Raw genomic sequence first — 27792 nt, 5'->3', positions numbered from 1 at the left:
CAATACGCGATTGTGTGTAGCGTTGCACTTTCGTCCTGCGTGGCAGACGTACTATCCATGGTCTAACACCTTTTGACCAATTGTATGTGTTGTTGTTTCTTCCAATGAAAATGCGTTGTGACCGTGACCTCTGAGGTTATTTTACTAGGGGACGGGACCGTGTTTGCTAGGTCAAAGCTTGAAACCTATCGATTGTGACTTTTATCGTGAGGGTGCTTTACCGGATCTTTCTGCAGGTTCCGAAACACATTTACAGCTGCCTTTGAAGCTTAATATTGTCGGTAAGAAGCTTTGTGAAGTGTAGTGTATTGTATTATGTTGTTTGTAGTAATGGAGTGAGTAATTTGAAATGGCTCAAGTTTACGAAGCCATTTCGACATGTTCATCAGCAATCTAAGTATTGTTGATCGTGTTGCTTTCAAGCGGCACGAACTAAGCTGGTACTAGTTTGTATAGTCCACACTGTTGTGTTTTGCATTTTGCAATTAAGATCTGCCTCCGTCAAGGGCATAAAGAAACGCTGTCATGCCGACAGAGCAAATTTTCATTCAGCTTATTACAACCTTCGCCACATGGCACTATCGCCAAATGGCACCAAATATATATACAGCTTAGTTGGATAGAAAATGCTATAGAGCAAAGCAAAAACAGTAGTTTCGAAATAAGGTGCAGGATTGATAGGATTGAAACTGGTCACAGTTCCAGAAATTTGAGTTTTGACAGTTCGAACTTTCGAGCCTTTATTTTGTGTGATATTTCTTTGCTTCTATCAGTATTGGGAATGATTTCTACCGATTTTAAAGTAACCTTAAAGTAATCTCTTGGGCACAATCATGGAAACAAATGTACAATACATTTCCCTGAATGTTCTCTACCAAGCACAGTCTCTAAAAATAAATTAAAATAGGTCACCATGCTTGCAAAAGAGATATGATGTACCAGTCTTACCCTATTTTGCCAGGTCTTATAAAATAAATTAATAGTACTATTCATGTATTTTATCACTCCACATTACATTTTGCGGTGGCTGGAAGGTACTTTGATAGGCGTACATGACACTTTGAGCACAAGGAACAACGTAATAAACAACTTATGCAAAAGAATCTAAAATAATCCAAATGACATACAATCAAAGCATTCCTCAAGTTGTTGGATTTTAAGGTCTTAATTTATGTCCACGAGTGATCATTTTGTTTTTGATGCTATTGAATAAGTGCAAAATTCTGCACTTGAAGGGTTCACAATATAGTGCTAAGGAATCACCAGTAAAGGTCAGGGTTGTTTGTCCTTCTTTTCTTCTTTTCCTCCTTTGTTGACTGGCTACCTTTAAGCTGTTTGTTATGAAGCAATGTTTTGTAGACATGCAGTGTATATAGTCATCATGTGAGGCTGCTTCAAGAAGTGCTCGCCTAGGTTTCCTTTTCTATGTGGCTGGTCCAATTAGTACATAATAGGGATACATGCCAATGCCTTGTCATGTCTTCATTAGGTGACATTGCCATTATCTATTTGTGTCAGCTCTTGTGTGAGGAGCATTGCCATTTATTCATGTTTTTGGATACTTGGGTTTTTTTTTTTAATGTAAAAACAATTAAAGAAGGGGAAAACGGTTTGTTTATCTACTTGTATTTTTGTTCTCAATGATGTCTTTTATCACTTGGTAAATATGATGTAGTTCTCACCAGCTAAACTTTGCCTCTAGAGATTCAGTATGTTCTGTTTGGGTTTCATTGTCAGGTGAAATAGACTTTAAAAACCTAGGTCTTGATAAGATAGTCATACTCTTGCAGTTGTTTCTGATTGAATTTTGTTTTCTTTTAAATTTCCCTTTTCTGAGGAACAGCTTTTAATCTTCAAGGCTGTATGTTTTTTTAAAACAGTCAGTCTAACTTAAAATATAATTGCATTTGTGTGATTTTGTGTTTAATAATAATGCTTTGAATTTCTGTTTTTTCAGTAATGGATGATCATCATGGGTTGGATGAGGGAAAACATACACAAACCGAAGAAAGTCTTAGTAGAGAAGGGACTAGGGATGGTGAGCATCAGCTGTTACTATGATATGTATCAGTTGCCATGTGTTGATAACTTTTTTAGAGTTGTGTCTTGCCAAAATTATTCATTTTTTTGTTACCTGTACATAAATGGGTCTTAATTGTAATGGCAGCACTTTCTCAAGAATTTTAGGGCTTATGTCCTAACTTATATTATGCTTCAATATCTGGTTAGCTTATGAGTTTTTTCTTGTACACTAAGTACTCCAGCAATACTAAGAACATTGCAAACCAAATGTGTTAGAGAAAGCCAACTTATAGTTTTGGCTATTATTTTTCAAAACACATATTCTTCGAACCCAGATAAGTTAGCCAGTTTCTAATTTTAATTCCTTTTCATCCCTGCTATGAAGGCTTAAAATTTAGCACAGAGAGTGTTATAGTAGATGGAGTTTCAAAATCTTAAGGAAGAAGTGATTGTACAGTACCACTTTAATGCATAGCTTAATATCCTTGTGTATCCATTAAACTAGTCAACAACCCATTGTCCCCACTAGAACAAAGTAATTTTGTTTTTAAAATTGATATAAAATAAAATTCTCAACTTAGCAGTAGTTTGGGAGGTTCTGTGGTACATTATAATTTATAGGTCAAGGTATAGATGTATGGCAGTGATACAAGCAATTTTTGCTGCATGTTACACAGAAGATATTTGCATATCATATGTAGCTACTTAAGCATTTGTCGTGTGCACATATTTTTTCTATTTTTTGTTGTGACTCTTATTTAAAACCCCAAAAGCTGTGAACAAGACAGCTTGTAGCAAGTTGAGCTTTCTCTGTTAGCAAATAACAACCTTAACTTTTGAAGTGCCATTTACAAAGCAACCAACAGCACTTAAATGACAAAACTGGTAAACCATACTTGTACAATTGCCCCTACTTTATTCTACAGGTATACTTACAGCCTGCAAAGCACTCACTTTCTTTCCTGCGATGGTTTGGCGCACAGCAAACATAAATGAATTAAGAGAGGTTGAGGAGTTGAGGAGGCAGAGTAAAGAAACTTTTGGATGCTGCAAAGCTCTTAGAATGAGCTTGACGGCTATTAATGCAGTGTTTGACACTAGCTTTCTAGCTAATTTGCCCTTTGAGTAACTATAGTTCTGTTTTTGTTGGTTCCCCATGTGTCTTTTTAGTTGCATACCTAGTAGGCTTTTGTTACCCATTAGCACTCATGAGAAAATTTCAACTTGCAGAAATGCTCAACTTTTTTATAAACTTGCCTTCTTGTTTTGGTGTTGCAACAGTGATTCATTGGGTGATTAATCAGTCAAGGAGCACATCCCTCACAAGATTTTAAACATCCACGAACTGTGCCCGCACATTTTGATGAGACTCCACTTTTCTGACAAATAGACCCAGTGAAGCACTTTTACTGGTCAAATACGATGAACCAATTGTCATGAATGAAAACATAATTCATGCCCTGAAGCACATTATTATCATTAATATTATTGTTATTATTTTTGTTGTCATCGTTGTTGTTGTTTTTAATATTGCTTTATTTATTTATTATTATTGTTATTATTAATAATTGTCTTTTTAACTATATATTAAAGTGCTACTGCAACGAAAATAGACTTTTTCTAATCTCTCCAGATATCAAAACTACATCACCCAAATAGTAATTGTGCCAAATCTCAGGTCAAAATTCCAAAGAGAAGTCCGATAAATATGACTGTAACTTCACGCTCAAACCATCCGCCATTACTTGAATTAGAAAAGTCCAAGTTTGAAAGGAGGATTGGGTCGAGAACGGAACTGACGTCATAGTCACAACCAAAACACTAAAAACGTGGCTAATTCAGTATAGAGAGTGGAAGTTTTCGTTGAGAAAAATAGGTGTAGTTTGATCTGCGAGAAACTATTGAGTAGTTGTTGTTTTCGGCGTGTTCTTGCGTCATTATGAGCCGTTGTGTTGTCCAAGGCTGTAGTAATTCATCGAATCCTGTGGCTGGAATTTCCCTGCATTGGTCGCCAGCAAACAAGGGACTCTACGTGAAATGGAAAGCTTTCATTAGCTTACACCGAAAAAATTTCAACCCTAAAGGTCGGTTCATGGTTTGTTCGGAACATTTTAACGAGGATTGCTTCAAGAGGTTGTTCCACATGGAAGGGAATGTAAGAAGGTTGGAACCAGGATCCATTCCTACTGTTCCTACTGTTTGGCGAAAATCTGAAATATCGGTCGATCAGCCGCTCTCGCATAGGAGCTGTCGTAAGGTACGCATAGAGTGCTGCTATTATTTTATTTCTTAACTGTGTTCGGGTTATATTCCCTGTGCACTAATTGCAACTTGTTTTAGCTAGGAAATCTTACAAATCTTAGTATACCATCGTTTGCTTTGGCACAGGGCTAGAAAATTGTGTGTCTTATAGTTCAGAGAGTTGTTCGCACCTCGCGTTCCTTGGATTCTTCTCGCTTACATGCAATTTCTGTGTTTTGCCGACCAATGCTATATATTTTATTTTGCAGATTTTGAAAGAAATTCGTGAAGAACACGATAGACGCAGTGATCGCAGCACTGCTTTGACCCCGGTACAATTGGAAACACTTGCATCCAGTACGGCTGTAGAGACCGAGCCTGAATTAATGCAGGTAAAGTGTATGTCTCTATTTTTTTTCCTTTTTTCGCCTCAGTCACTGTATACCCTTATTTTGTTCCTCAGGTGGACCAACCTCTTACTGACCAGTCGCTGGAACAACCTCATCTGCCGGAACAACAAGAGCTGGCAGCACCAACGGTAAGAGGAAACGTATTCTTAGAAGAAAGGGCTTCGTAAGTTTCTTTGTTCTTTTATTTTCAATTTTCCCCTTTTTCAGGTTGACCAATTCCTCTCTGACGATGCTCCAGATCAAAATAAAGATCACGATCCATCAGTGCAAGATCAAGAACCGGAACTTGAACCAACTTACTCATCAATACTAAGAGATGTAAGAATAAATTGTAATTGTAAACTAACTAGATTTTTGCAAAGTTTAATTTTTTTTTCTGTTTGCAGGCTGGTCCTTCGACTTCAACACCTCTAACAACCTTCTCATCTGCAGAGCGTGAATCAACTCCATTGAACCAAACAGTAAGAATTTGTTTTTGTCCAACAAACATTATTTTTAGAAGAATAAATTGGCTGACAAAGAAAAGGTTATCTTTATTAAGATTGTTATTTTCTCCCCTGGCGCAATACCATAATATGTAGGTATTAAATAGCCATGTAAACAAAAAAAACAAAAAAACTTTAGGTACAAAGAGAAATAAATTAAACCTGTATCAATTTTTTTGATTAGACTGATCAGTGCGACCAAACTCCGGAAGACTGCAAGACGTGTGATAATTTGCAGAAAGAAAACAAAGATCTGAAGGCAGAAGTCAAATTACTAAAAGCCAAAGTTACCAGGCTAAAGAACAGGATGGCACATAACCAGAAACAGTGGGTTGAAACTTTTCAGAATCAAACTGAACAGGATCAACAGGACTTCACTCCCACACATTTTGGTAAGCTCCCATACTTTTTAAAATTTTATTGCAAATTTTACCTAACTTGAGATTGATTTGCTCATGTCATTTCCTTTATAACCTTCTTTACATTTTTCACTTGTACAGTAAGGTTGGTTTTATCTATGACCATTTTTTAACTTATTCCCCCCAAAATGTTAATACTTTGTATTTTTAAGGACTGACACTACATGTATTCCTTGGTTAAGGTACTCCCACAGAAAATGAAGTTGATGAACCCACACCCATTCCAGAGGATCATTTGGATGATTACGAAGACACAGAGGAAAGTGATCAAGGTGCCCCGATCTATGATGAGGATCCTACATGGACCCCTGAAGATGTTGATGAACCCTACATAAAATTAGGAGATGATTGTGATGAAAAGAAAGAAACATCAAATCTTGGGTATTACTCTAGTCTGCTATCATACTGAAATTGATGTCAGGATTATCCATTGGGGAGGACCAAATCAGGGCAATCCTTAGGTTTCCTTGGTTTAGCTCATTAATAAGTATACTAATAATTTATAAGCACTGAGGAAAAAATCAACAGAGTAGTAATCCTGTATGAGTAACAATTGAAGATGTTAAACTTTAACAGACAATACAAGGGTTTACAATGTAATTAAGTTTAATAAAATCAACTCCAGTCTATGGGCTACTCAAGAGCTTGAGTGTCATGAAAAATATTGGAAATATACCAGTAATACATTTACTACTATTTATTAATTCTTTTTTTTACAATAGGGTGGGCATTGCAGAGGATGAACGAGAGGAGCCTAAAGGAATTGTCTTGCTTTCCAAACTCTTACTCCTTTTCCAGTACTGTCATATATGCTTCACTCCCAACCCTGAAGTCATGTCCTCACAAACTGGAACCCTGCTGACAATTGAAACAAAATGTAGCAAATGTAAAGAGATCTTTACATGGAAAAGTCAGCCTTTCCTTCTTGGGAAATTCCCAGCTGGTAATCTCCTACTCAGTTTTGCAGTTCTTTGTGCAGGTGCCTCTATAAAGAAGGTACTATTTGTGTTTTGCCACATGGGAGTTCTGGTATATAATGAACCCACTTATTATTACCACCAGAGACACCTCCTCATCCCAACCGTGATATCATTCTGGCGTAAATACCAGAAAAAAATTTTAGACACTCTGAAAGGAAAAGAGGTTGTGTTGGCTGCAGATGGGCACCATGATAGCATGGGCCATTCTGCTAAGTATGGAACTTATACAATCTTCTGCTGTACAGTGGGCCTGATCATTCACATTGTTCTTGTACAGGTAAGTGATACAACTTTGGTTAATCTCCATTAGAATGTAATTCAAATACTCTGGCTTATAATATCATTAGTGACTACTTTTGATAAGCAATAGTAATTATAGCAAGGCAAGTATGATTCCCCAAGTAATCAAGTGGTCCAATTACTAATGAATAGTATCAAGGCTGAGAGGATCTCTTTTTTTTTTTTGTGAAAATTAAATTAAAGATGTGATCACACATTAGACTGGCAGATCCAGACTACCATAAGAGAAAGGGGCCTTGGATTGAATAAGGTGGTGGCCTGGATTAAAAACTACCTGAAAGGCATAAGTTTTGGAAATGCAATTGAAGGTTGGGCACAGAACCCTCCCTAGATCTGCCACTGCCTTGCTTATCATGAACACATGTACACAGAAACCTGCTGAGTGGACAATACAAGACACAAACATAGACACATATACATTGAGGTTCAATAATGAAACCTGTACCTTACATTACTTCCTAGGCTAACCAGGCAGGAAGCAGTTCAGGAATTGAGTTCATGGCCTTCAAGGAAGCATTCACTTATCTGTTGACCACTGGCATGATTGTCAAGTCCTTTATATCTGACAGACATATCTCTATTGCTAAATGGATGAGAGAGGAGTGTAGCAAGAAATGCAACGAACTAGGAAAGCCAGTTTTTAATCACTTCTTTGATCTCTGGCACATTGGGAAAAGTATGTAAACAGTAACATATATCATTCAAAAAGTATAATTACTGGAATAAATAAACAACTAAATCAGTAAATGACTCTGATTACAAGAGTCAGTGGCTTCTCACATTGAATGGAATCAGCTTGGTTTAAACATGTAAGTTGCACCTTGAATAATCTGATTGCTATCAATGGTTTGTATCTTTCCGTAGAAATCCAAAAAATTCTAACCAAACTGAGCAAGGAGAAGAACTGTGAAATCATTGGACGGTGGAGAAAAGCATGTGTGCGACACTTTTACTGGGCAGTAACATCAACCCAAGAATGCCTTGGGCAAGTTAAGCTTGCCAAATTTCAAGCCTTCCTTAGTCATGTTACTAACAAGCACAAGGACCTTCCAAATAGGTTGTTCAATGCTTGTGCCTGTGGACATATTATCACTCTGACATTGTGGATGTCCAAAGGTACATAAATTTAGCAAAAATGTTCAAGTAAATTACATATAATGATACTGCAACAACTACACATATAACTGTATCTGTCTTTTGCCACTGGTGTAACATAACTTTCTAATCAAGTTTCAATCTACTGTATTGCTTGCAGTTTCAGAAGCCTACGAAAAGTTGTGTTTAGCCCTTAATAAGAGCACTCTCACAAAAGCAATAGAGAAAGCATCCTCAGTGGAACAAACAAGTTGTCTTGAGGGTTACCACTCAGTGGTCAACCAGTTTGCACCAAAAATGCTGGCCTTTTCCTACTTGGGTATGCTTTGCAGGTAAACAATTTTTTTTTCATTTGCTTAGAACTTGGAGGTCAGCAGATGGTGTAACAGGGTCAGTAATGCCTATTAAAGAATTGAAAATGCCAAGAACTTGGTTTCTGCACTGGGGGTGAACGTATATTGATGTGATCAACCATCATTCCCATATCATTACACGCATGATATAATGTGTAAGTCAATGATCTCTACATTATATTTTAAGGTCAATATTAGCTGCACTACACTTCAATTACAACCTAAGACGGGAAGCAAAGCAAGATAGTCAAGGACAACCACGGCTGTCTGTTACTTATCTGAAGTATAAAGAAGGAGAGGCAACAGTAAGGGAAGCAAGGGTACCTGCAAGTTATGGTAACTATGCAACTATTTGTACATGCCAACTCCAGATATGAACATTGCAAACTATTACAGTACCATGTCTAGTGAACAGCTATTATCCAATCCTTCATTTTACATTCCATTTGAAATCAGCTACTTCTTTGCTGGTTTACCAGGCATTTGACTATAAAACAGAATTAATTATGTTATTTCTGTATCATAGAGAATTGATCCTAGGGCGTTGAATGACATAATTATGTTAAAAGAGTTTGTTTACCTGTTTTAGAATATGTCACTGAAATCTACCAGACCATGATCACAACACCAAGACAGGAACTGAAGCAGTTAGAAGAGGAATTGAAACAGCAGGTACCCGAGCCAATGCACTCGATGCTTGAAAAGGAGTCAAGGGAGGACGCCATTCAAAAGCATAAATCACGAAAGCTGAAAGAAACTGTTGTTTGCCCCCCAACATGTACAGGTAAATGGGCTAGCACTTATTGCACAAGCCTATATATTCAATAAGACACAAAATTCTACAACGCCATTGATTGAAATAGAGATTATTTATGTTTTATCTAATTCCACATTTCAGAAGCAGAGTTGCAGACTTTAATGCAGAATCAAGGAGTTCAATCCACCACATCCACCAGAAGTACTGGGACAAGGTCTTATAAGTGTCAGAAGTGTGGCCAACCAAAACGAGGACATGTGTGTCCAAATAATGACAATGATGAAACTCAGTCATGACCAAAGAGCAGTTCAATGTATTATATTACTTTTTTATATAACAAGAATTATTTTGTGACCTTTTAAGACATTTTTTTTACAATGGTTTGTTCTTGAAAAAAAGTTATGTTAAATTCACTTGAAGAAAATGACAACAATCACAGAAGATCAATAATGTGTTTCATCTACTAAGAAAATTAATACTGGTACTTATACTAGCTATTACTATGAGTAGATATAAAAACAGTGCTGACTATTATACATTACACTTCATACAGTTTTGCATGGACATGTGCATGTGCTATGAAGAATAAATCAACATTGATTCCATTATATGCTGAATTAGTCCTCTTCGAAGCCATGGTACTGCCCATTCTCACTAGGAAAGGCTTTCCTAATAGCACTGTAGGCACAGCAAGGAAGAGGGTACCGCTTTGAGCTTCCAACAAAGTCCCACAAGAGTCGAGTAAACTGTCTGTATGAGACTGATCGCAGAAACCTTAAATGAGTGAGGAAAAAAAAAAGAGATCGTTATTCACTACCAACTAGTTGATTATTATGACAGAACCTGATAATTTTTGCATTCAGCTTTGTTGTTAATAATACAGTGTATGCAGAACAAATCCTAAATTTTATTAAAAGATATATGCAACTTTATGAGAAAAGCCTTTGGCGACAAAGTGATGGCTCAAGGAACTAGGGGAAAAAATGTCAACTGATAAAAAACTGGAAGCAACAAAATGTATATTGAGAATAGTGGCATCTTTACCTGCACCAAACTACCATGCAGTGTAATACTACAAAAAATATACATTCAGCAATAAATAAGGGATATCATGTCACAACATTGTTGCAACGAACAACTCACTCTGATTCACTCTTGAGACCTTGGCTAAAAAGGGTCCTGTAGCTTTTTCCAGCTTTTGTTTTCAGGGCCAACGATGCTATTTGTAGAACCCATCGATTCAGACAAACATCATGAAAGCCAGGATGGAGGGTTATACACTGATCCTCTAGATCCACTTGGCTCATAACCTCCCCGACACGATCGATCTCTTTGCAGCAAATGCATTCTTCTGCTTTAGTTACCGCTTCTATTGAACAGTGCGAACATTTACACCTGTAATGGCAAAAATTATTGACTGAAATGTCACGTTTCACTGCTTACAAAACAAGTATATCTTTTGCAAGTTTTATATGTTTCGGATCAATAAAAAGCAGTAAGTATAACAAAGTTTGGACTAATAGCTCAATGATAGTTGATTAAGCAATACATACCATGTATTGGTCTCGACCTCGCCAGCAAAGCGGCGCTGATACATGGCATGTGCTTCTTCTTCGCGCGCGAAATTTTCGTCATAAGCTGCGGCTTCTTCTTGGGTCGCTACCGGTTCTAAATTCTCATCGTATGGAATAAATTCCCCTTCAGTTACTTCAGGGACGTCTTCATTCATAGAAAAACTCAATTCTGAGTCATCATCGGAAGGAAGAGAAGGAGAACTCGAGCGCCAAGACATGCTTTTTCCCCCCTATTTTCCTTCTTCGCATTTCTTTAGCTATATCGCGTGTTGTGACTATGACGTCACAGAGAAACCCGCTGTAGTGATTTCGCGGGCTCTTCAGGTTTGTTGTTCGAACAATGGCGGACGTGATTTTACGGTTTTCTGATGCTTGTTTAACAGAATTGCGTGGCTAGATTGCAAAAAGTTTCGCCGATTAAAGAAACTTAGGGTTTAAATAAGAAATTACCGAAAGAAAAACCGGAAAAGAAAATACGAAATTTTCGTCGCAGTAGCACTTTAAGGCACTGCAAAAAGATGGCTCAGCCTGTACCTGTAGTACCCATTTTGTATTTGTAATCATAGATTAATAAAACTGCTTCTCTGCCTCACCAGAGATCAGTCGGGGAGTAGCTTACAATCCTGACAACAGTGCCCCATTTCTTTTTGAGTCACAACAGTAAAACTTGTAGCCAAAATATTGCAGTACCATGCAATTTGTGTGGAAAGACTTTGACACAAAAGTTATTTCCAAATACTGTTGCAAAATGCATCTTTGAAAATTCAAGGAGGTTATAGTGTTTTGAGAACTAGGGATTAATGCTTTTCATGGTTCGCACGATCACTAATCAACCAGCCACTTTGATTTAGCAAGCTTTGGAGCAAGCTTCTCACAAAATTTGGGTTCATGGCTTGTTTTGGAAATGAGAGTCAATATGTAGAAACTTTCAGTGAATGTTAGAGTTGAGTTTAGATGTCTTTGACTTAATACTTCCGAACTTCTGCTCAAATGATTTCTCCGGAACTTGGGCATGGTTTGTATTAAGTCAAAATAAGCTGGTTCCAGAAATTGAGTAAAAGTATGCCAGCAAAATTTTTTTTTACTGGTAGTGTTGTTGTCCAAAAAATGGGGTCCAGTCAAACACCAGTAAGAATAAAAATATTATCCCCAGTAAATGGAATTAAGTAACATTATCACCGAGTGAAAGACAAAATATTTCCCAAAATTTCTTAACCAACACTTCAAAGCCCCAAAATTTATGTTGCAAACTTTGACATGGGTGAGTGTGCCCAGAATAACTGCAGAGCTACCTTAAGTAATGATGAAATGGAATCAACAGAATAACGATGATACGAATGGTGTTATCCTTTTGATACAACAACAAACAGTGGGGCTTGACTTTTCAAAATTACAGAAAAACTCAAATTGCATCCAGGGCCACCAGATCATAATTTTCAAGCAACATACATTTAAATAGAAAGGAATTGTTAGCCAAATTAACTTTAACATTTCTCTGAAAAGAACATCCAGTGACATTTATAGGAATCACACAAACACTGGACAGAATGTCTTGTTTTCTAGTCATGAACGTTGACTTCGCAAAATTGCTTGGCTTAGAGCCTTGTTGCACCAGGCTTCTCGTACATGTGAAATAGACTCTCTCTTTCAGAAACAAAGAACAATGATTAAAACGTTCCTGTTAGGGAATGGCTTTCCTAAATCTGTGGCTTCTAATCTTGTGAGGTGTTTCAGACACAGTAGCTCGGAACCTAGAACATCTTATCCCAATAACAACAAGACTGTGAGTTTTAAGGATTTTAAATTCTAATGTGGGGTTTGGGACTGGCACTAGTTTTGCTAGCTAATGATATAATTTTGAAAGCAGATGGGAGCTCCTCTGGGAGCCTGTCCAGGAATCCCCATCAATGTCCTAGACCAAAAATGACATGTACTTTATTACTTCATCTCATACTGGAAGTAAGTGATGTCTGAACAGTTCATTGAAGTGCCTTGAAACCAGAACCAGAGTATTAACAATATTACAAACAACACAACAAAGAAAGTACAGGATGCAAAACAGAGCACAGTGATGCATACCCAAATGCAAGTTAATTTTGAAACCAAATTGAAAATTGCTATGTAGAATGAGACGGGTAACTGCAATCACAACTGGTGGTTTGCTATTTGCATGAAAAATTAGCAGACATTAAGTTGAAGGAAGTTAGTTTATAGAGAAATCCATTTGCATCATATTAATCAAAAACTGGTTTTCTTATTTAGGTATAGAAATACAGTATGTTAAAAAGTAGTTTCTTAGAAATCGATTTTGAAATAAAAACTAGCGCTAAAAAGTCACGACGTTTCGACCTCTCCGAGGTCATTTTCAAGTGAGTAAAATTTTCTAAATTAGCATATAGCCATAAATATGTTAAAAACAAGTTATAATAGATAAAAATGTGGCGAACGCTAAAATGTGACAAAATATGTGAAAAAGTGTTAAAAATATACAATGGAAAAATAAAATAATCTTAGCAAGAATTGCTCTAAACAAATAATTTGGCGCGAATTGAATCGCACTGTTTGTTTAGCGTTGGTTTCAGTTATTTGATAAAAAAAAACATTTCAAAAATAAGGCAGTAAAATTTGTTCTGACACTTTCTTAAGATTCGAAAACTCTGTGCGATGTCTTCTGGCTCCATATCGTGCTGCTCTCTGAGGTGGTTTCCGATTGCCGATCCTTTGTGTTCTACAATTCGTTGGTGTAGGTGTCGGCACGTGTAATCGACATAGCCTGCATCACACCATAGTTAGTAGTATGATCACACAGGCCACACTGAAATGAATACACCACGCATTCTTGACTCACAAGAGGCTGCTTGTCTTCCCTGACCTTAATTTCATCCTTGATCTTTCTACTTGTGTAAACTGGGCTAATATCTGCGTTGATCTTCCGACTGAGGTCAGCCAGCTGTTTACGTATAATACGTTTGCAGATTTCTGGTGCTTGTGGGGCAACACGCTTCTGACTGGGGCTTCTCTTTTATCAGCCACTCGGGTATGTGAATCCTCGGACACTTTGATTCAATAAATATGCGAATGGTTGACTGCACAAGGTCGTCAGGAGAGTGCAGTCGGGAGAAGATCTCTTTAAGGCGTTCACATTCCTCGTGAAAAAACTTCCACTTTCAAATACAGTATGCATAATTATAATTTGAATTATAATAATATTACTGTTGTACTTTAGATTATAATTCCAAAGCTCTTTTTAAAAACTGATTTCAGTTTCATTATGTAGTTTGGTGCTTTGGGCCCAAAACAGCAGCCTGAAAACGGTCCTTGTAAGTTGGCAAGCCCTCGAGTAGCCAGGAAGTTTCAAGAAATGGGCCCTAAAGAAGCAAAGGGCCGGCTTCAGACACAACTTAAAGCTAGTTTCAATTAGTCCGGCAAATTTATGTGACTTTCCGTAGGAGGAAGGTAAATTCCTAAAGGTAAACATGAAACGAATTACTACAAATAACTAACCGAAGACGGCAGAAAACTAAGAGGAAAATACAAACAGACGATAAACTAAACGGCTTACCAAAATGCTGGCAACGGGGTTCAGGGAACCAAGAAGATACAAGTGTACCAGACGATAAACTAGCACTAAATGAACATGAAAGGATAACACAAATATATACGCAACGAAATTTACATACGATGCGAGAAAAAAAGTATGCAGAATGTGAAAAAATACATTAACATACGGAACGAAAAAGGACACAAAGAAAACACGAAATAGCCGTAACAGACCCCTTCACAGAAAGTGTCAGTTTTCCACAATATTGTTGTGTCTATTAATGAAGTAAATCCCTCTCCATATTTTTAATAGCCTGGCCAAACCATACCTGGAGGCATTAGATGATATGATCGATGAGGAGGAGGGGGAGTTAGAAGAAGACGAAGAAGAAGAAGAAGGCCAAGAGGATCAAGAAGAACAAGAGGAAGGGCAAGAAGAACAAGACAATGATGATGAAGACCTCTACAGAAAGTTAATAGAGGATGAGTTTATTGACAGTGATGTAGAATAATCAGTATTTTGTAGATTCAGTTTTTGAATTTTTATCAATATTTCTTTCACAGATGTATCAATAAGTAATAATTAAGTAAATAGAGGATGAGTCTGAAATTGTTTTGATTGTTCTACATTTACAACAGCTTATTCAAATTAGCCCAAGCTCAAAGGCTGAAGAAAATATGTCATTACTTTGTTTTTACTAAATGAACCACAAATCACTGTGTTGTCGGTGAATAGTTTGTTGGATCTAGATTTAAGGGACAAAAGCGTGACAGAACTTTTCATCTTTGCAATAAGAACCCAGTCACAGTCGTGCATGACTAACTGTGGCCACCTTCCTTGGTTTAAATAAGCTAATCAAAATGCATGAACTAGGTATGGTGAAAATATCAAGCATCATGTAACCTGTTGGTCAGTCGACAACTCCTCCTCTCACATTTCTTTTCATAATTTTGGATTTACCAGGTTTGAATGGAAGCCATAAGAAAGTTGTTGAAAACATGTCAAAAAATGATGAAAAAAAATTAGTTTGTTGGCCTGTGTTAGAAGTGCACCACTGTAAATACAATGATAAGTATTATATTAGTATGTCCAAAAAGCATTTACCTGTCAAAAATAGAATTTCTCAAACAAATTCTAACTTTGGTTATTTTGCCTTTGTAACAATACAAATCTCAAGATTATAGTGGTTTTACAACACAGGCTAAAAACAGGCCCTAAAATATACTTTTCGAAAATGTTTGGATAAAGCAACGGTTTGTATCATCCGTGAGCATTGCAGGTAATTCAAGCCAATTAATTCAAGGTCACAAGTCAGTTCGCCCGTGTGTAGAAAGATCTACATGAATAAGATTCCGATTGATAGGGATAATGGTAATTATACCTGCTCATGAAAACACCAGTTGTGTAAAGTCCAGTCTAGCCATAAATTAAAAAAAAAAAGATTTGTAGTCTTCTTTGTCATAACTGAATTATGTTATTGAACTAGTATGAGGTCCGTGTTGGTAAAACATTGGTCGAGTTCTTCACCTTGCAATGTTATGGCGAGATCCATAGACTTGTTACAAAAAAGAAATACCCATATCAGTATCCGACGTAAGTTTCATTCCTTGTTCAATGCTAAATTCCTGAGTGGTGTGCCTACAAACGAGGACTAACAATAGAGCTATAAATCAATGAACATAATAAATCCCTCTAAGATTCTCCAACCGAAACAAGTGATAGGTTGTTGAGGTATCACTGAATTCCTAATTTTCAACCTTCTGCTTTCATTTCATCGTTTCTCCCGGTTAATAACAGGCACCCGTTGTAGCTAGTTCCAGCCGATCCCAGGAATGCAAATCTCATTAGCAGTCAGTGCTCTGTCTGATAACCATAACGAGTACTTTTAAGGGTATCAAGTCTTATATCGGAGATTCGGTGATATTTCTTTCCAAAAAGAAAAACTGAAATAGTGTTCAACATAACCTGCCTCAGCACGTTTGCGAAAATCTATTGGTTCCTTTCAGAGGCACTCGGCTAACCAGGTACGATTTCCGTACAGCTCCATACATTAATTACGTATGCAACTATGTCAAACTATTACATTATACTCAAACAGCAATCGTGAAAAGAACGAGTCAGTCAAGAAATTGCATGTACAATTAATGTAAGGGGTGGTGCGAAAATCTTGCCAACCTCCCTGTCAAAATAAGAGAGCCCCTCTGCCAGTTTTTTCCGCATAGTATAACTTCCACTGACAGAATCGCTATGATAACGATGACAACCACAAAGCGTTTTGTGGTGTATTGAATAGGCCACAAAGCGCTTTATGGTGTTTTGAATAGGCCACAAAGCGCTTTGCGGTGTTTTGAATAGGCCACAAAGCGCTTTGTGGTGTGAAAAATTGGAAAAACCAAATTATTTCAGAAAATAGCTGTGAGATATTTGCGAGTCAACGAGCCATCCAGCTTTCAATGTTAAATCCCAAAATAAAACACCACATAGCGCTCTGTGGTGTTTCGAATAGGCAACAAAGCGCTCTGTGGTGTTTTCAATAGGTCACAAAGCGCTCTGTGGTATTTTCAATAGGCCACAAAGTGCTCTGTGGTTTTTCGACTATTACTGCTGTTTTGTAAAGCAAAGCGAACTAGGAACAGTTAGAAAGCACTCCGGCCATAATATCTACTCGACAAGAAACTTTCTGTAATAAATGTTCGATGCTACTGGAGACGGCTTACACAAAAAGGTTCAGTCAGTCAGCCTCAACAAACCTATACTGAGAAGAGGGCTTTCGCGAACCGGATTTCGCGTGAGTGACAAGATTGGGAATAGAGAAATATTGCGTAGATTGAGTGGTAGTTTTACAGCACCGAAACTAAAATTGGTTACACTGCTTCTCAGAAATTTTGTTTTGTCTCTGTAATATCATTGAACGACCTGAACGATTTGAGAATAATCAAAGCGCGGAGTTTAATATTGGCTGGCCGGGAACACGCAGTTCGCAAACCGGAGAGCAACCACTGTTTAAATCTTCGATCGAACTTTCATGTTGAATTTGAAACTGAAAATACACTAAGTGGTCAATTTCCGATAGAAGTCTTGTGAGGTAAATGCAATTCTTGCAAATAGTCGCTGCATATTTACGTTCAGAGTTACTCTGGTTCAGACATACAAAGTCAAATACTGCTTCCCTACGCTACCCCTCCAAAAATCAATTTTGCTCGAAGACCGAACTGCAACGGAGTTTAGTTACCAGTCTTATGCTGCGTGTCATTAGATAGAACGCATGATATGATTGGCTCCGTATATCACATTACGTCAGAGGACATGTCTGCCACATAGGACATAACTGCAATGGTACAACTGTGATCATTCTCGACCCCAGAGCTCTTCTCGGCGCGATCAAGAAAGCGAAGGGTCTGGGGTCCAGAATGCGATTGTGATGTTCTGCTTGGATGACTCCGCGGAAATACGTTTTTTGGGGGGCGCGATACAGTATTTTACTGGACAGCGGTAAACCTTAAGGGTTCATTAACCGATTCATGCGCGCGCTCGCGCGCGTTGCTAAGGAGGTGAAATTTCACTTCCGGTTACTTACGTCAGCCTGAGCGCGGAAAATAAAAACAACTCAAGAACTTGCAAATTCGCTTACATTTAAGATGTTTTTCTTTGTGTTTCACAAAATGCAAAGTAAAAAAATTACAAGCAAAAGCAAAATAAGAGAAAGACAGAAAAACAAGAGCAATAGAAAGAGAAAAACTAACTCCATGTGGCTTTGTTTGATCTTACCGAAGTGCGCTGGTAGTGTAAATTGCGTACGCGCTGATAGGGTAACTTCTAATATATATCGGGTGCACTACCGGTTTCTTTAAATGCTAAAGGAAACGCGGTTTTATATTAAATCCAGCCTTTTTCGACGAATTTCGATTCAAACCAACGTTGGGCAACCTCGTTCCCAGGGTCTTTTCCCTGGCTTGGGGGTAGGGAAAAGACCCTGGGAACGAGGTTGAACGTTGGGATCATAGCTGTGCATTCCTTTTTCGAAATCACGCTTTTTTCAAAAAAGTACGAATTTTTCAATATTTTGAAATTCTCTCAAAATCTGACCTTTTAGAAATGAAAAAAATCTATGCATAGCGTAATGAGGATTTAAATAAAAATATTAACTGAATGAAAAAACTCCCAATAAAGTAATTTGCCTGGGAGCCTTTGCATTTTTTCAGTATTAGTCACATGACCAAGGGCGTGGCCCGATGACGTCATCACTGGTACTACTGATCATGAAAAAGTTAAAACACATGAAATAACTCTGAACTAACTAAAAATGATGAGGTTATATGAGAATAAATTTTCCTTAGCAACGGCTCGAAAAGATCGGTTAATGGGCCCTTAACAATTGCAACTTTAACATTGTTTTCGCCCGAGTCTTGTCGACAGTGAAAAAGATACAAAACTTAGAGCGCACACTGTAAATTTAGCCTTTTAACTCCGCTCATTTGTTGGATAGCTCTCAGTTAATATTATATATCATGCCAAAGCCAAAGTGAACTTGCACACGGTGTGAAATTGTTGTTGTTTTGTGAGAGTTAATGCTCGCAAGCGACGAGTCAGTGGCAATTTACGTTATGATTAGCGGTAACGCTAAAACTAGGAAGCTTTTGTGTGGCTGTAGCGGTGTTCTGAGGACATCAACTTCTCAAGTTTGTTGAATTGGTGGGCTTGAACCGTATGAATCGGTATGTCAAAGGCATTTCGATCACATTCGTCGGGAAGACATGCTCGTGTTCGTCCTCTTGTTCGATTGGGGGCACTCGGTTAAGGTTACAGTATACCTTCAGGGGTGTCTCGCGCGCAAGCGATGTAACGCGTGCAGTTTAAGCTGTAGATACCTAAACCCCTATATCAAATTAAAGCTTATGGAGCTGGCTATCAAACTATACCAAGAATTTTGAAAGAAAATGAATTGTCGAATTTTTCACGACCACTAAATGCGAGCGCCCGAATCACCTTTCGAAAGCTACAAGTCAAAGCGAATTTCGTTTTTCGCCAATTTAATTTTTTCCTCGGTTTCAGGGCCCAAAGCGCTTAAAACACGTGTCTGCGTTTTGGCATATTCAATTGCAGTAAAAAGTTACAGAACATTTTCGAAATAGGATTAAAAAAATGTGGAGTGATCGTACAAAAATCGCTCTGGAAGAAAAAGTATTTCGAAATTAACAATTCCCAGACACGCTTTTGTAGTTTATATGTTAAACTAGCCACTGTCCAAATTTAAGAGCAATTGAACAAATTCCCTTTGAGTTATAACTCTTTAAAGTGTCTGCTTCAAGTGGAAAAATTTATTCGAAAAAATAGCGCTAAAAAAAATTCTCTGCTTCGCAAACAAACGCCGCCCACAAACGCCTTCAACTGGGCTCTCAGATAACTAAGCCAATCAGTGCAGGGAAAGTTTACTACCGTTAACCTCCTGGTGAAATTTACGCGCGAATCTCTAAAAAACTCTTGTGTTTCGCGATGCGCTCAAGGAACCGAAGGCAGAGAGATAATTTTTCTGTAGCTCGGTTTTTCTTGAAGCTGGTCTGGCAAAATGGGGAAGACTAAAAAGGATACGAACGCTAGAGTGGATGAGCGAAGGAAACAAACAAAAGAAAGCGCGGAGAGCAACTGTGTGTGGGCAACTGTGCATGGATAATATTTCAAATGGTCTCAATGAGTCCGACGATTCGTCGATATCGGACTCATCAGAAGAGTCTCTGTCAGCATCCCTGTTATCGCTGTCAAGTTCCGAAATTTTTACAGAACCTTTCTTTTCTCTTACTACGAATATTTGCCCGCCTTATACGATAACTATAGCTTCATCCGCGTGGCGAACTTTCGCTTCTTCACTCATTGATGTATTTTCATTCGTTCTTCGCTGTTTTCGCTTTTTCGAACTGGTCCATGGTTTAAACGTGGTCTATGTTTACTTATAACTTGATAGAGACACGCCTAATACCAAAAATGCTGGGTAGTCAGAACAACAATGTTGATCAACTGAGTAGTCAATTCGTGACATCGATATAGGTCTATTCCCGCGAAAATCGTCTCGGTTGATTGCATACGCGCCAAAGGGCTGTCAATCAAGAGGTAAACTTTTACTTCCGGTGAAAACGTAAAACGCCATTTCTCCGCCAATATTTAGCCTTTTTCAAAAATTTTTTCCAGAAATTAGAGATTATTCTTCGACCACTATTTTGACCCAAAAATCCAAATTTGAAGAAAATTACCGACCCGAAAGTATACTGTAACCTTAAGTAAACACGGTCATCCTGTCCTCACTCGGTATCACCGAATTATAGACCAAGTTGGCCGAAGCAGTGCTTCGTATAAATCTTGGACACGTTGATGTAACAAGTGTAGGACTGAAGCCCCAAAAGGGTTCAAAATCTGGCCTCAACTCGAGGAGGAATTCTCCGATGATGTTTTATTATAAAATATCCAATTTTAATTATACTGTACTTAAGGAAGCTTGAGGTTGGCGAAAACAAAATTTTAAATTTTCATGTTTATTATTGTTTCTTTGTTTCTTGTCATAATTTCGAATTGTTGCAATTCTGTATTTTGCTTTTAGCGCCTCTTAAGTGTGAAAATTGTTTTAAACTAGTTGAATAGCTATAGCTAGCAGGGGCGTAGCGTGAGATTTTGAAGGTGTACGCACAGCGCGCAAATACTAGGGGGGTCTGGGGGCATGTTCCCCCAGAAAATTTTGAAATTTAGGGTCTCGGAAATGCCATTTCCAACTATTTCCGCGGAAATTCTTTATAAATAAATGCGACGGAAAATGCCGTAGTTGGTTGTTTATTTTACCTATCTTTAGAGTTTTCGGTAACCTACAACAAAAAATGGGGTAAGAAAATGGTAAAAACAGGGCAAGACGTGCACTCTTTAGACGGGCGAACTCTGTTATAACATCATCAATGTCAACGTCCTTGTGCTTGGAAATGTGCAAAATTGCTAAAGAGCTCAATCTCCGATCTGCCATGGTACTTCGTAAGGGCGTTTTCGATCTCTTCATACTGCTGAAACTACGCTCAGCAGTGCGAGCAATCTCATTCCCAGAGTCTCCGTTCCCCTTGACCAGCGGTCGGAAAACAAGAGCTCTGGGAGCAATCATTTTGAAATAACCGACTTCTGCCCATCCGGTTTCACTGCGCAGTCTGCATCTATGGCGCACGCCTGAAATGGTTGCTTCTAGAGCTCTCGTTTCCGACCGCTGGTCAAGGGGCACGGAGACTGGGAACGAGATTGCAGTGTAAGTTGATACAGGTACGTCAACAATGTTGTCACAGCAACATAAACTCCGGGATAGAATTGAGGGTTGTCATGATCAAGAGTCTCAACCAAAGTCTTTGGCTTCACATTACCATCCATTCCACTCCACTTTTGCCTCCATCTTTTGACCTCGGATTTGAATTCGCCCTTAGAGATGTCCATGTCACTGCCGAAGTAGCAGTAGATATCATTAACGGTTCTTTCTGTTAGCTCAGTGAGCTTCGCTGGAATATAGAATTAAAGCTAAAAGGGTGTTGGCTTCCTAAAACAACTAGAGAGTGAACAAGTCTAGGAAGCCAAATAACGTTTCTTGTCGTTTATGTATTAATTAAAAGGTACTGGGAAAACAAACACACAGGCCAGTATAATTCGAAATTTAAAAATCTGTCCTATTTTATCGTAACTTTGACAAATGCTATAAGGGAATAAAACTTTTTTTTCCAGATTTCAACTGTACGCACGGGCGTACGTGCGTATATGGACGCTACGCCCCTGGCTAGCTATTAGGGAGCTTAAGCACGCGCGTTTTTGAGAAGCGGACGGCAACCGGAAGAAAAGATTTCGCATGCTTGGACCGTATTGTCCCCCAGATTTTTATACTACTCATCTCTAACGAAGAAAAGATACTTAGCAATGTGAATATGATTGTGTGAGGACAGGTTTAAAGTGAAAAAAGCTCACTTCCGGTTACCGTCCGCGTCTCAAAAACGTGCGTGCTTAAGTTCCCTATTAGAGTTTGAGAGAGAGAGAGAAAAAAAAATCAAGAGGTACATGACATCTGATTATCTTAAGATGGCAGAAGACATGGAATACAAAGCTGTTAAAAGGGTGATTAAAAATACATGCATATGTTATTGTAAGACAACAAAAATACCATAAAATCTGGGTAATAGCAACTTCCACTTAAAACTAAATACATGAATTTCATTTTTAGTTATAAATAGGCTATCCCCCCTGTATTCACACAACAATCTTCTGATTATAAGGCCACCCAGATAATTTATGAGCACTTTACCTTAGAACCCGAGACTCTGTATAACTTCCTAAAATTAATGTTTGTTTACATATTACTATTATCTGGATTTGCTGGTGGGGAGAGGCAGGGGGCAGGAGCCAGGAGAATAGGGGGCAGGAAGCGGGAGAGAAAAGGGCGGGAAGCGTGAGTGCTAAGAGGGCAGGAATCCAGAGAGAAATGCAAAATGCTAATTTTTGTCACTCATTAAGGCTTCAAATGCTTTCAAAAGCAAGGACTGAAAATGTTATTTGACTTTCATTTAGTGTCTTTAGAGACTTCTGGGTCGACGGGCAAAGAAAAATTCACCCTTGGGCTCAAAATGAGGCTCAAAATGAAACCCTTTGACAGTGGTTACATCATAGGTCATTCACTTGAAAGACGTGGGTAAGAGTAGCAAGGCTGAAAACGAAGGAAAAAAGGAAAAGGAAATGCCTAAGGACTGTGCAGCTAAATGACTAGGATGTGTTTTGAGTCTCTTAATTTACAGGGGACAGGAGCAGGATGAACAAGGGTGGGAGTCAAGAGATAAAGGTATGGGAAGTGGGAGAACAGGGTATGGGAAGTGGGAGGTTCTGACTCCACTGTCCCTCCCCCCACTTGATGCAGTACCTTGTCCCTAAGTAAAAGGTTAAGTCTGCATACGAGCCAAGTGGCCCATCAGGCCAGGCTTATCTCGGTTTCTGTAGCATGAAGCAACTAGGAGTAGTTCTACTACCCCCTGGATAGGATGCTAGTTGATCACAGGGTTACTCCTGGCATTAAATTCACCAGTACCCATATGTACACCTTTGTGGAGAGAGGCACCATGAGACTAAAAGTGTCTTGCCCAAAAACACAACACAATGTCCCTGACCAGGGCTCGAACACGGACCACTCGATCCATTGCTGAGCGCACTAACCACAAAGCCACCACACCTCCCACCTTATCACTTAGGCCTAACCTTAACCCTAAACCTAAAAAAGGAGTCTATAGATTTCAGTCAAGTTTACCTCTTTTATCACTTCCTCGCTTTCTGCCATTCAGTTTACAGTCTCAAAGCCTGATTTTAAGTGATTCACAACTACTGATGGAACTTGTTTTTGCAACTTACAACTTCAGACTTTGCACAAAATTTCTCACTGGAGAAAAGCAATGTTGTAGAACTTAAGTGATGAACTAAATGCAATAAATATTAATTTGTAAGAAATGTATCTATTCTTTAATTCATGCTTTTGTGTCTAGTATCTGAGTTAGTCTTAGAGAAGATTTATTACGAATGGTTTGTAGACGACAGTAAGCCAATTCAGAGACACAGTGGCATAAAGAAACCCACTTGTTAGTCAATTTATCACAGGAAAAAAAAAATACATATCATTATATAAAACAAACAGGAAAAAAATTAAATACAGAAAATTATATAAAACAAACAAAAAAACTTGCGAAGTCGCCATACATTTCAACCGAACTCCCCACGTGCTATCGGACTTCACATTTCAATGTATTGACCAAATCCAAACCAGCACATCTGGAAATACTGAAAATTTACTAATCACGAAAGAAGCATACTGGAGTGCGCAGTTATTTTCCCTTTCACCTTTTGGGCTAAACAAAAGACAAGAATTTCATTCCAAAAATTGCATCCACTATACTTAATTTTCGTGGACTTTGGACAATGGGTTGCGATTTTCTTGAGGTGCATTTTTAACTCTGAATTTTTTAACTACCAGTAGTTGTTGTGTATGCACTAAATAAATAATTATGGTCCTTAATTGTGGTCATTTCAGCGCTCAGGGGCCTCCTTTGGGGATTCTGTTATTTTTGTACTAGCTGGGTCATTCAAAGGCTCCCAATTGGGAAATTATTACTTATTGTTTAGTGGTCCTTCTTGGGGATTTTGCTATGATACCTATATTTGTAGTGATTCAGAGGCCCCTATTGGGGAACCTGTTGCACTGTGGCAATTACATAACTTTTGTCACTAGTTTAATTTTTCCAGTCTAACTTGCTGCTTTTGTACACCTATTGTTTTCTTTCTATCTGTTACATAACCCGTTTATCATTCATTGTTGTAAAAATCGTATTTAAGTTGTGAGTTGTTTACGCACTTTTTGTAACTGACGAAGGTCACGAGACCGAAACATTTTATTATAAGGTTTTACATGTTTTTTATCTTTTTAAACCAAAAGTTGTCCATTTTCAGTCTTTTTTTTTAACCAGTTTTTACATATAATTATATATATATAATTTATTGCCATCAGGTGCTCTAATGTCTTGTAATAAAGTGGTTACAAGTTAAGTAAGAATCTTACAGAAGGGAGGCTGATACAATATTATTACTAAAGGGGATCATAATTAATTTCATTTTGATTCAAAGCACGTGATAGGTGCATGTATGATTCATTAAGGTAAAAATTATTTTGTAGTGATTGAGCAAAGCTCATCTGAATTAAATTAAATGAAAGGAAAAACAACAACAGTCAATTATTTATATAAGTTGATACAATGCACATGTAAGATAGGGAAATAGAAATCGAAAAGCTTCAAATGACTGAGTAAACAAAATAAACTAGTGGGTTTCACTGAATAGTTGATTACTGCCTCTCTGAAATGTTGAATGTCTTTTCAGCATCAAAAGAAGTGAAACTTGACCACATCCCATAAGTGGAAGCGGTTTCGTGTAAACAAATACAGGTGTTTGGGCATTTTAAAATATTTAGTTACATGTGCACACATGTACAAGGAACCGGTCTTGAAAATTTCCATGTACTATCAACATGTAATTGATGTAAACAAAAAAAGACCTCAAGTAAGGAAAAATTGTCCACGAACCGAAGATATTGAGCGGTCTTGAATGTTTTCAGTATTTCCAGCGTTCGCTGCGGCCAACAAATTACAATATTTTCGATTTCTACTCCCTTCGCAAACGCCAACATTATATAAATGTAGGCTTAAACGATCTTTAATGATAGAGAAATATCTTGTGAATGAAATGAACAAATGTTTAATTCTGACAGCGAACGGCAGGTACAAAAAAATAATTTCACCCGTTCCAAAAGGCGCAGAAAGTCAGAAAGGTGATAGAAACGCCAAACAAGCCAGTACCTTAATCATTTCATGCAAATTACACTTTAAATCCAACCAGTCTTCAAAATCCTTGCGAAAGCTGCATACAGTACCAATCTTCTGCTTTGCTAGATACCATCACTGTTTTTGACAATTCTGAGGCGAGGGCGGCTCAGGCAACACGATCCACGCTTCGTCCGCTCGAGGTGGCTCGAGTTAGCAAACTGCACATTACTCCACACAAAATGACTCCCCTGTACCGCTATTCATTACGAACATTGTTTGAGTATTGAAAACCCATTTGAGGACGTCAAACTCACCAATAACGAAAAGTATCAAGGATATTTTCGACCTTAAAACGAAGCGAAGTACCGATCTCGGAGAACTGATCGATCGAAGGACAGCACAGCCTGATGGTGATGACCACTGACCAGTTACTGTGACGTCAAAAAACGTCAAAAAAGGAAAATCCTTTGTTAGAATTAAAACTAGTAGTAATCGTAAAATGAGTTACGTGGCGTCTCTTTGAGTGATCTCTGCCCGAACTGTTGCTGATCACATCAGTGGAAGCAAAGGTATCTAACTATTTCTTTAGTTGATTATTAACGCTGTTTAGTATACAGAAGATTACATTACATTAGATAGCGGACAACGATAACAGCCTCAACAATAAACCTTTCTCCTCCATAGCGTATCTGAAATATTAAAAAATCACCGAACCAAAGAGGTAGCATTTGTTAGCGAGACAAATAATTTACTATTAACGCGAAGCCTTGCCTCAAAACATAAGATTTATAAACAATATACAGAAAAAAGCTTCTATTATAATTCACTTTCTCTCGGTGCGTTCTTGTTGCGTGACGCGAAGAACTGTTGGTACGATCTTCTAATTAGGAAACCTTTTGGAAAACTAAGGCTTAAAACCCCTCAGATATATCAAACCGTGCTCACATTAACACAAGGATTTGAAAACGCTCATGAATTCTATATAGTGACTTTAATTTCGCGAACTCCTGGAGAATTACGGTTTTCTATGCAAGTCACGAAGATGGCTGCTTTTGTTCGACTCTGAAAGCGAGCCAACATGCCGGATCGAAGGATTGCTAACTGTAAACTATGGAACGCCAGAAATGTCTTATGATACTTTTTTTATTATATTGGGTGGTTATGTCATTATATTGAGTAGTTATGTTATTATATTCGGTGATTAACTCATTATACTCGGTGCTTATGTCTTTATATGCGGTGCTGTCTTCATTATATTCGGTGCTTATTCCATTATATTCGGTGCTTCCCTCGTTATATTCGGTGTTTTCTTCGTTATATTCGGTGCTTTTTTCATTATATTCGGTGCTGTCTTTATTATATTCGGTGCTTTCTTCGTTATATTCGGTTCTAACTTTGTTTGGTGTTTTCTTCATTATTACGGGTACTAACACTATTATATTCGGTGCTCTCTTCCTTATATTCGGTGCTCTCTTCCTTATATTCGGTGCAAAGGCCATTATATTCGGTACTTCCTTGTTCGGTGCTTACTTCATTATATTCGGTGCTTACTTCATTATATTCGGTGCTTACTTCATTATATTCGGTGCTTACTTCATTATATTCGGTGCTTTCTTCGATATGATCGTCACCAGTCTTCGCAAGGGGTCGTACAATTTGGAGGTAGTCTAGGGAAAGCCGGGAAAAACGGGTGTCACGAAAACTCAGACTCCGAAACCTCAGACCCCGAAAACTCAGACCCCTCGAAATTAGAAACTCAATTGTTATCACCTGAATTGCTCTATGGCCACAATGGGGCGAGATGTTTATCTTCTCCGGTTTATGTTGTCGCGTCGATCGAACGGTGAAACACAAATATTTAACTTCTCAGGTTTATCGCTGTCGCGTCGGTCAAACAGTGAAGAACTAACAAGGTTTAGAACAGCAGCCGACACTGTTTTTCAAAACAGACCTTTTTTATGCAATCGTATGCAGCAAAAAAATGTGTTGTTCTCTGAAACATACTCGTTTGATCGCAATCTGCTTTTGACTTTATGTGCGTTACGTGACTGTCGGCACGTAACCGGCAGAAATTAACAAAATTTAGAAAAAAAAGAAAAGAAAAAAAGAGTACATAGAGATAGCCATGTTTGCATTCCAACTTATAACGGGAATAGTGAATATTTCTTACAGGAAACAGTAAGTTTCAAACCAAACACTTCTATTTTTTTTTTTTTTTCATACCGCTTGGATTAGTTAATTATTAAATCTGCCTCGTGGCG

At 38.0% G+C, this 27792-nt stretch overlaps 3 protein-coding genes and 1 long non-coding RNA gene across 4 annotated transcripts; 3 read left to right on the top strand and 1 right to left on the bottom strand.

Annotated features, from left to right (window-relative positions):
* Positions 1–110: 110 nt before the first annotated feature.
* LOC145468613 (uncharacterized) lies at positions 111–15266 on the top strand. The gene is made up of 4 exons (XR_014042234.1): positions 111–123; positions 171–281; positions 1958–2038; positions 14490–15266. It is a non-coding gene; the product is annotated as an uncharacterized LOC145468613 (long non-coding RNA).
* On the top strand, positions 4775–5998 carry LOC145468205 (uncharacterized). The gene is made up of 4 exons (XM_081451882.1): positions 4775–4801; positions 5060–5134; positions 5343–5550; positions 5760–5998. Exons 3-4 carry the CDS (start codon positions 5466–5468, stop codon positions 5984–5986), a joined length of 312 nt encoding a protein of 103 aa, XP_081308008.1. The 5' UTR covers positions 4775–4801; positions 5060–5134; positions 5343–5465; the 3' UTR covers positions 5987–5998.
* LOC145468104 (uncharacterized) lies at positions 6232–9373 on the top strand. The gene is made up of 7 exons (XM_081451788.1): positions 6232–6834; positions 7320–7533; positions 7722–7973; positions 8113–8284; positions 8493–8641; positions 8895–9089; positions 9204–9373. The coding sequence occupies exons 1-7, from the start codon at positions 6232–6234 to the stop codon at positions 9356–9358; spliced, it is 1740 nt and encodes a 579-aa protein (XP_081307914.1). The 3' UTR covers positions 9359–9373.
* Positions 9413–11117, bottom strand: LOC145468193 (uncharacterized). The gene is made up of 2 exons (XM_081451876.1): positions 10206–11117; positions 9413–9836 (listed from the first exon to the last, which is right to left on the bottom strand). The coding sequence occupies exons 1-2, from the start codon at positions 10367–10369 to the stop codon at positions 9680–9682; spliced, it is 321 nt and encodes a 106-aa protein (XP_081308002.1). The 5' UTR covers positions 10370–11117; the 3' UTR covers positions 9413–9679.
* Positions 15267–27792: the final 12526 nt, after the last annotated feature.

Source organism: Orbicella franksi, chromosome 14 (assembly GCF_964199315.1).
Source record: "Orbicella franksi chromosome 14, jaOrbFran1.1, whole genome shotgun sequence".
NCBI lineage: Eukaryota > Metazoa > Cnidaria > Anthozoa > Scleractinia > Merulinidae > Orbicella > Orbicella franksi.
This window is presented reverse-complemented; position numbering and strand designations above follow the sequence as displayed.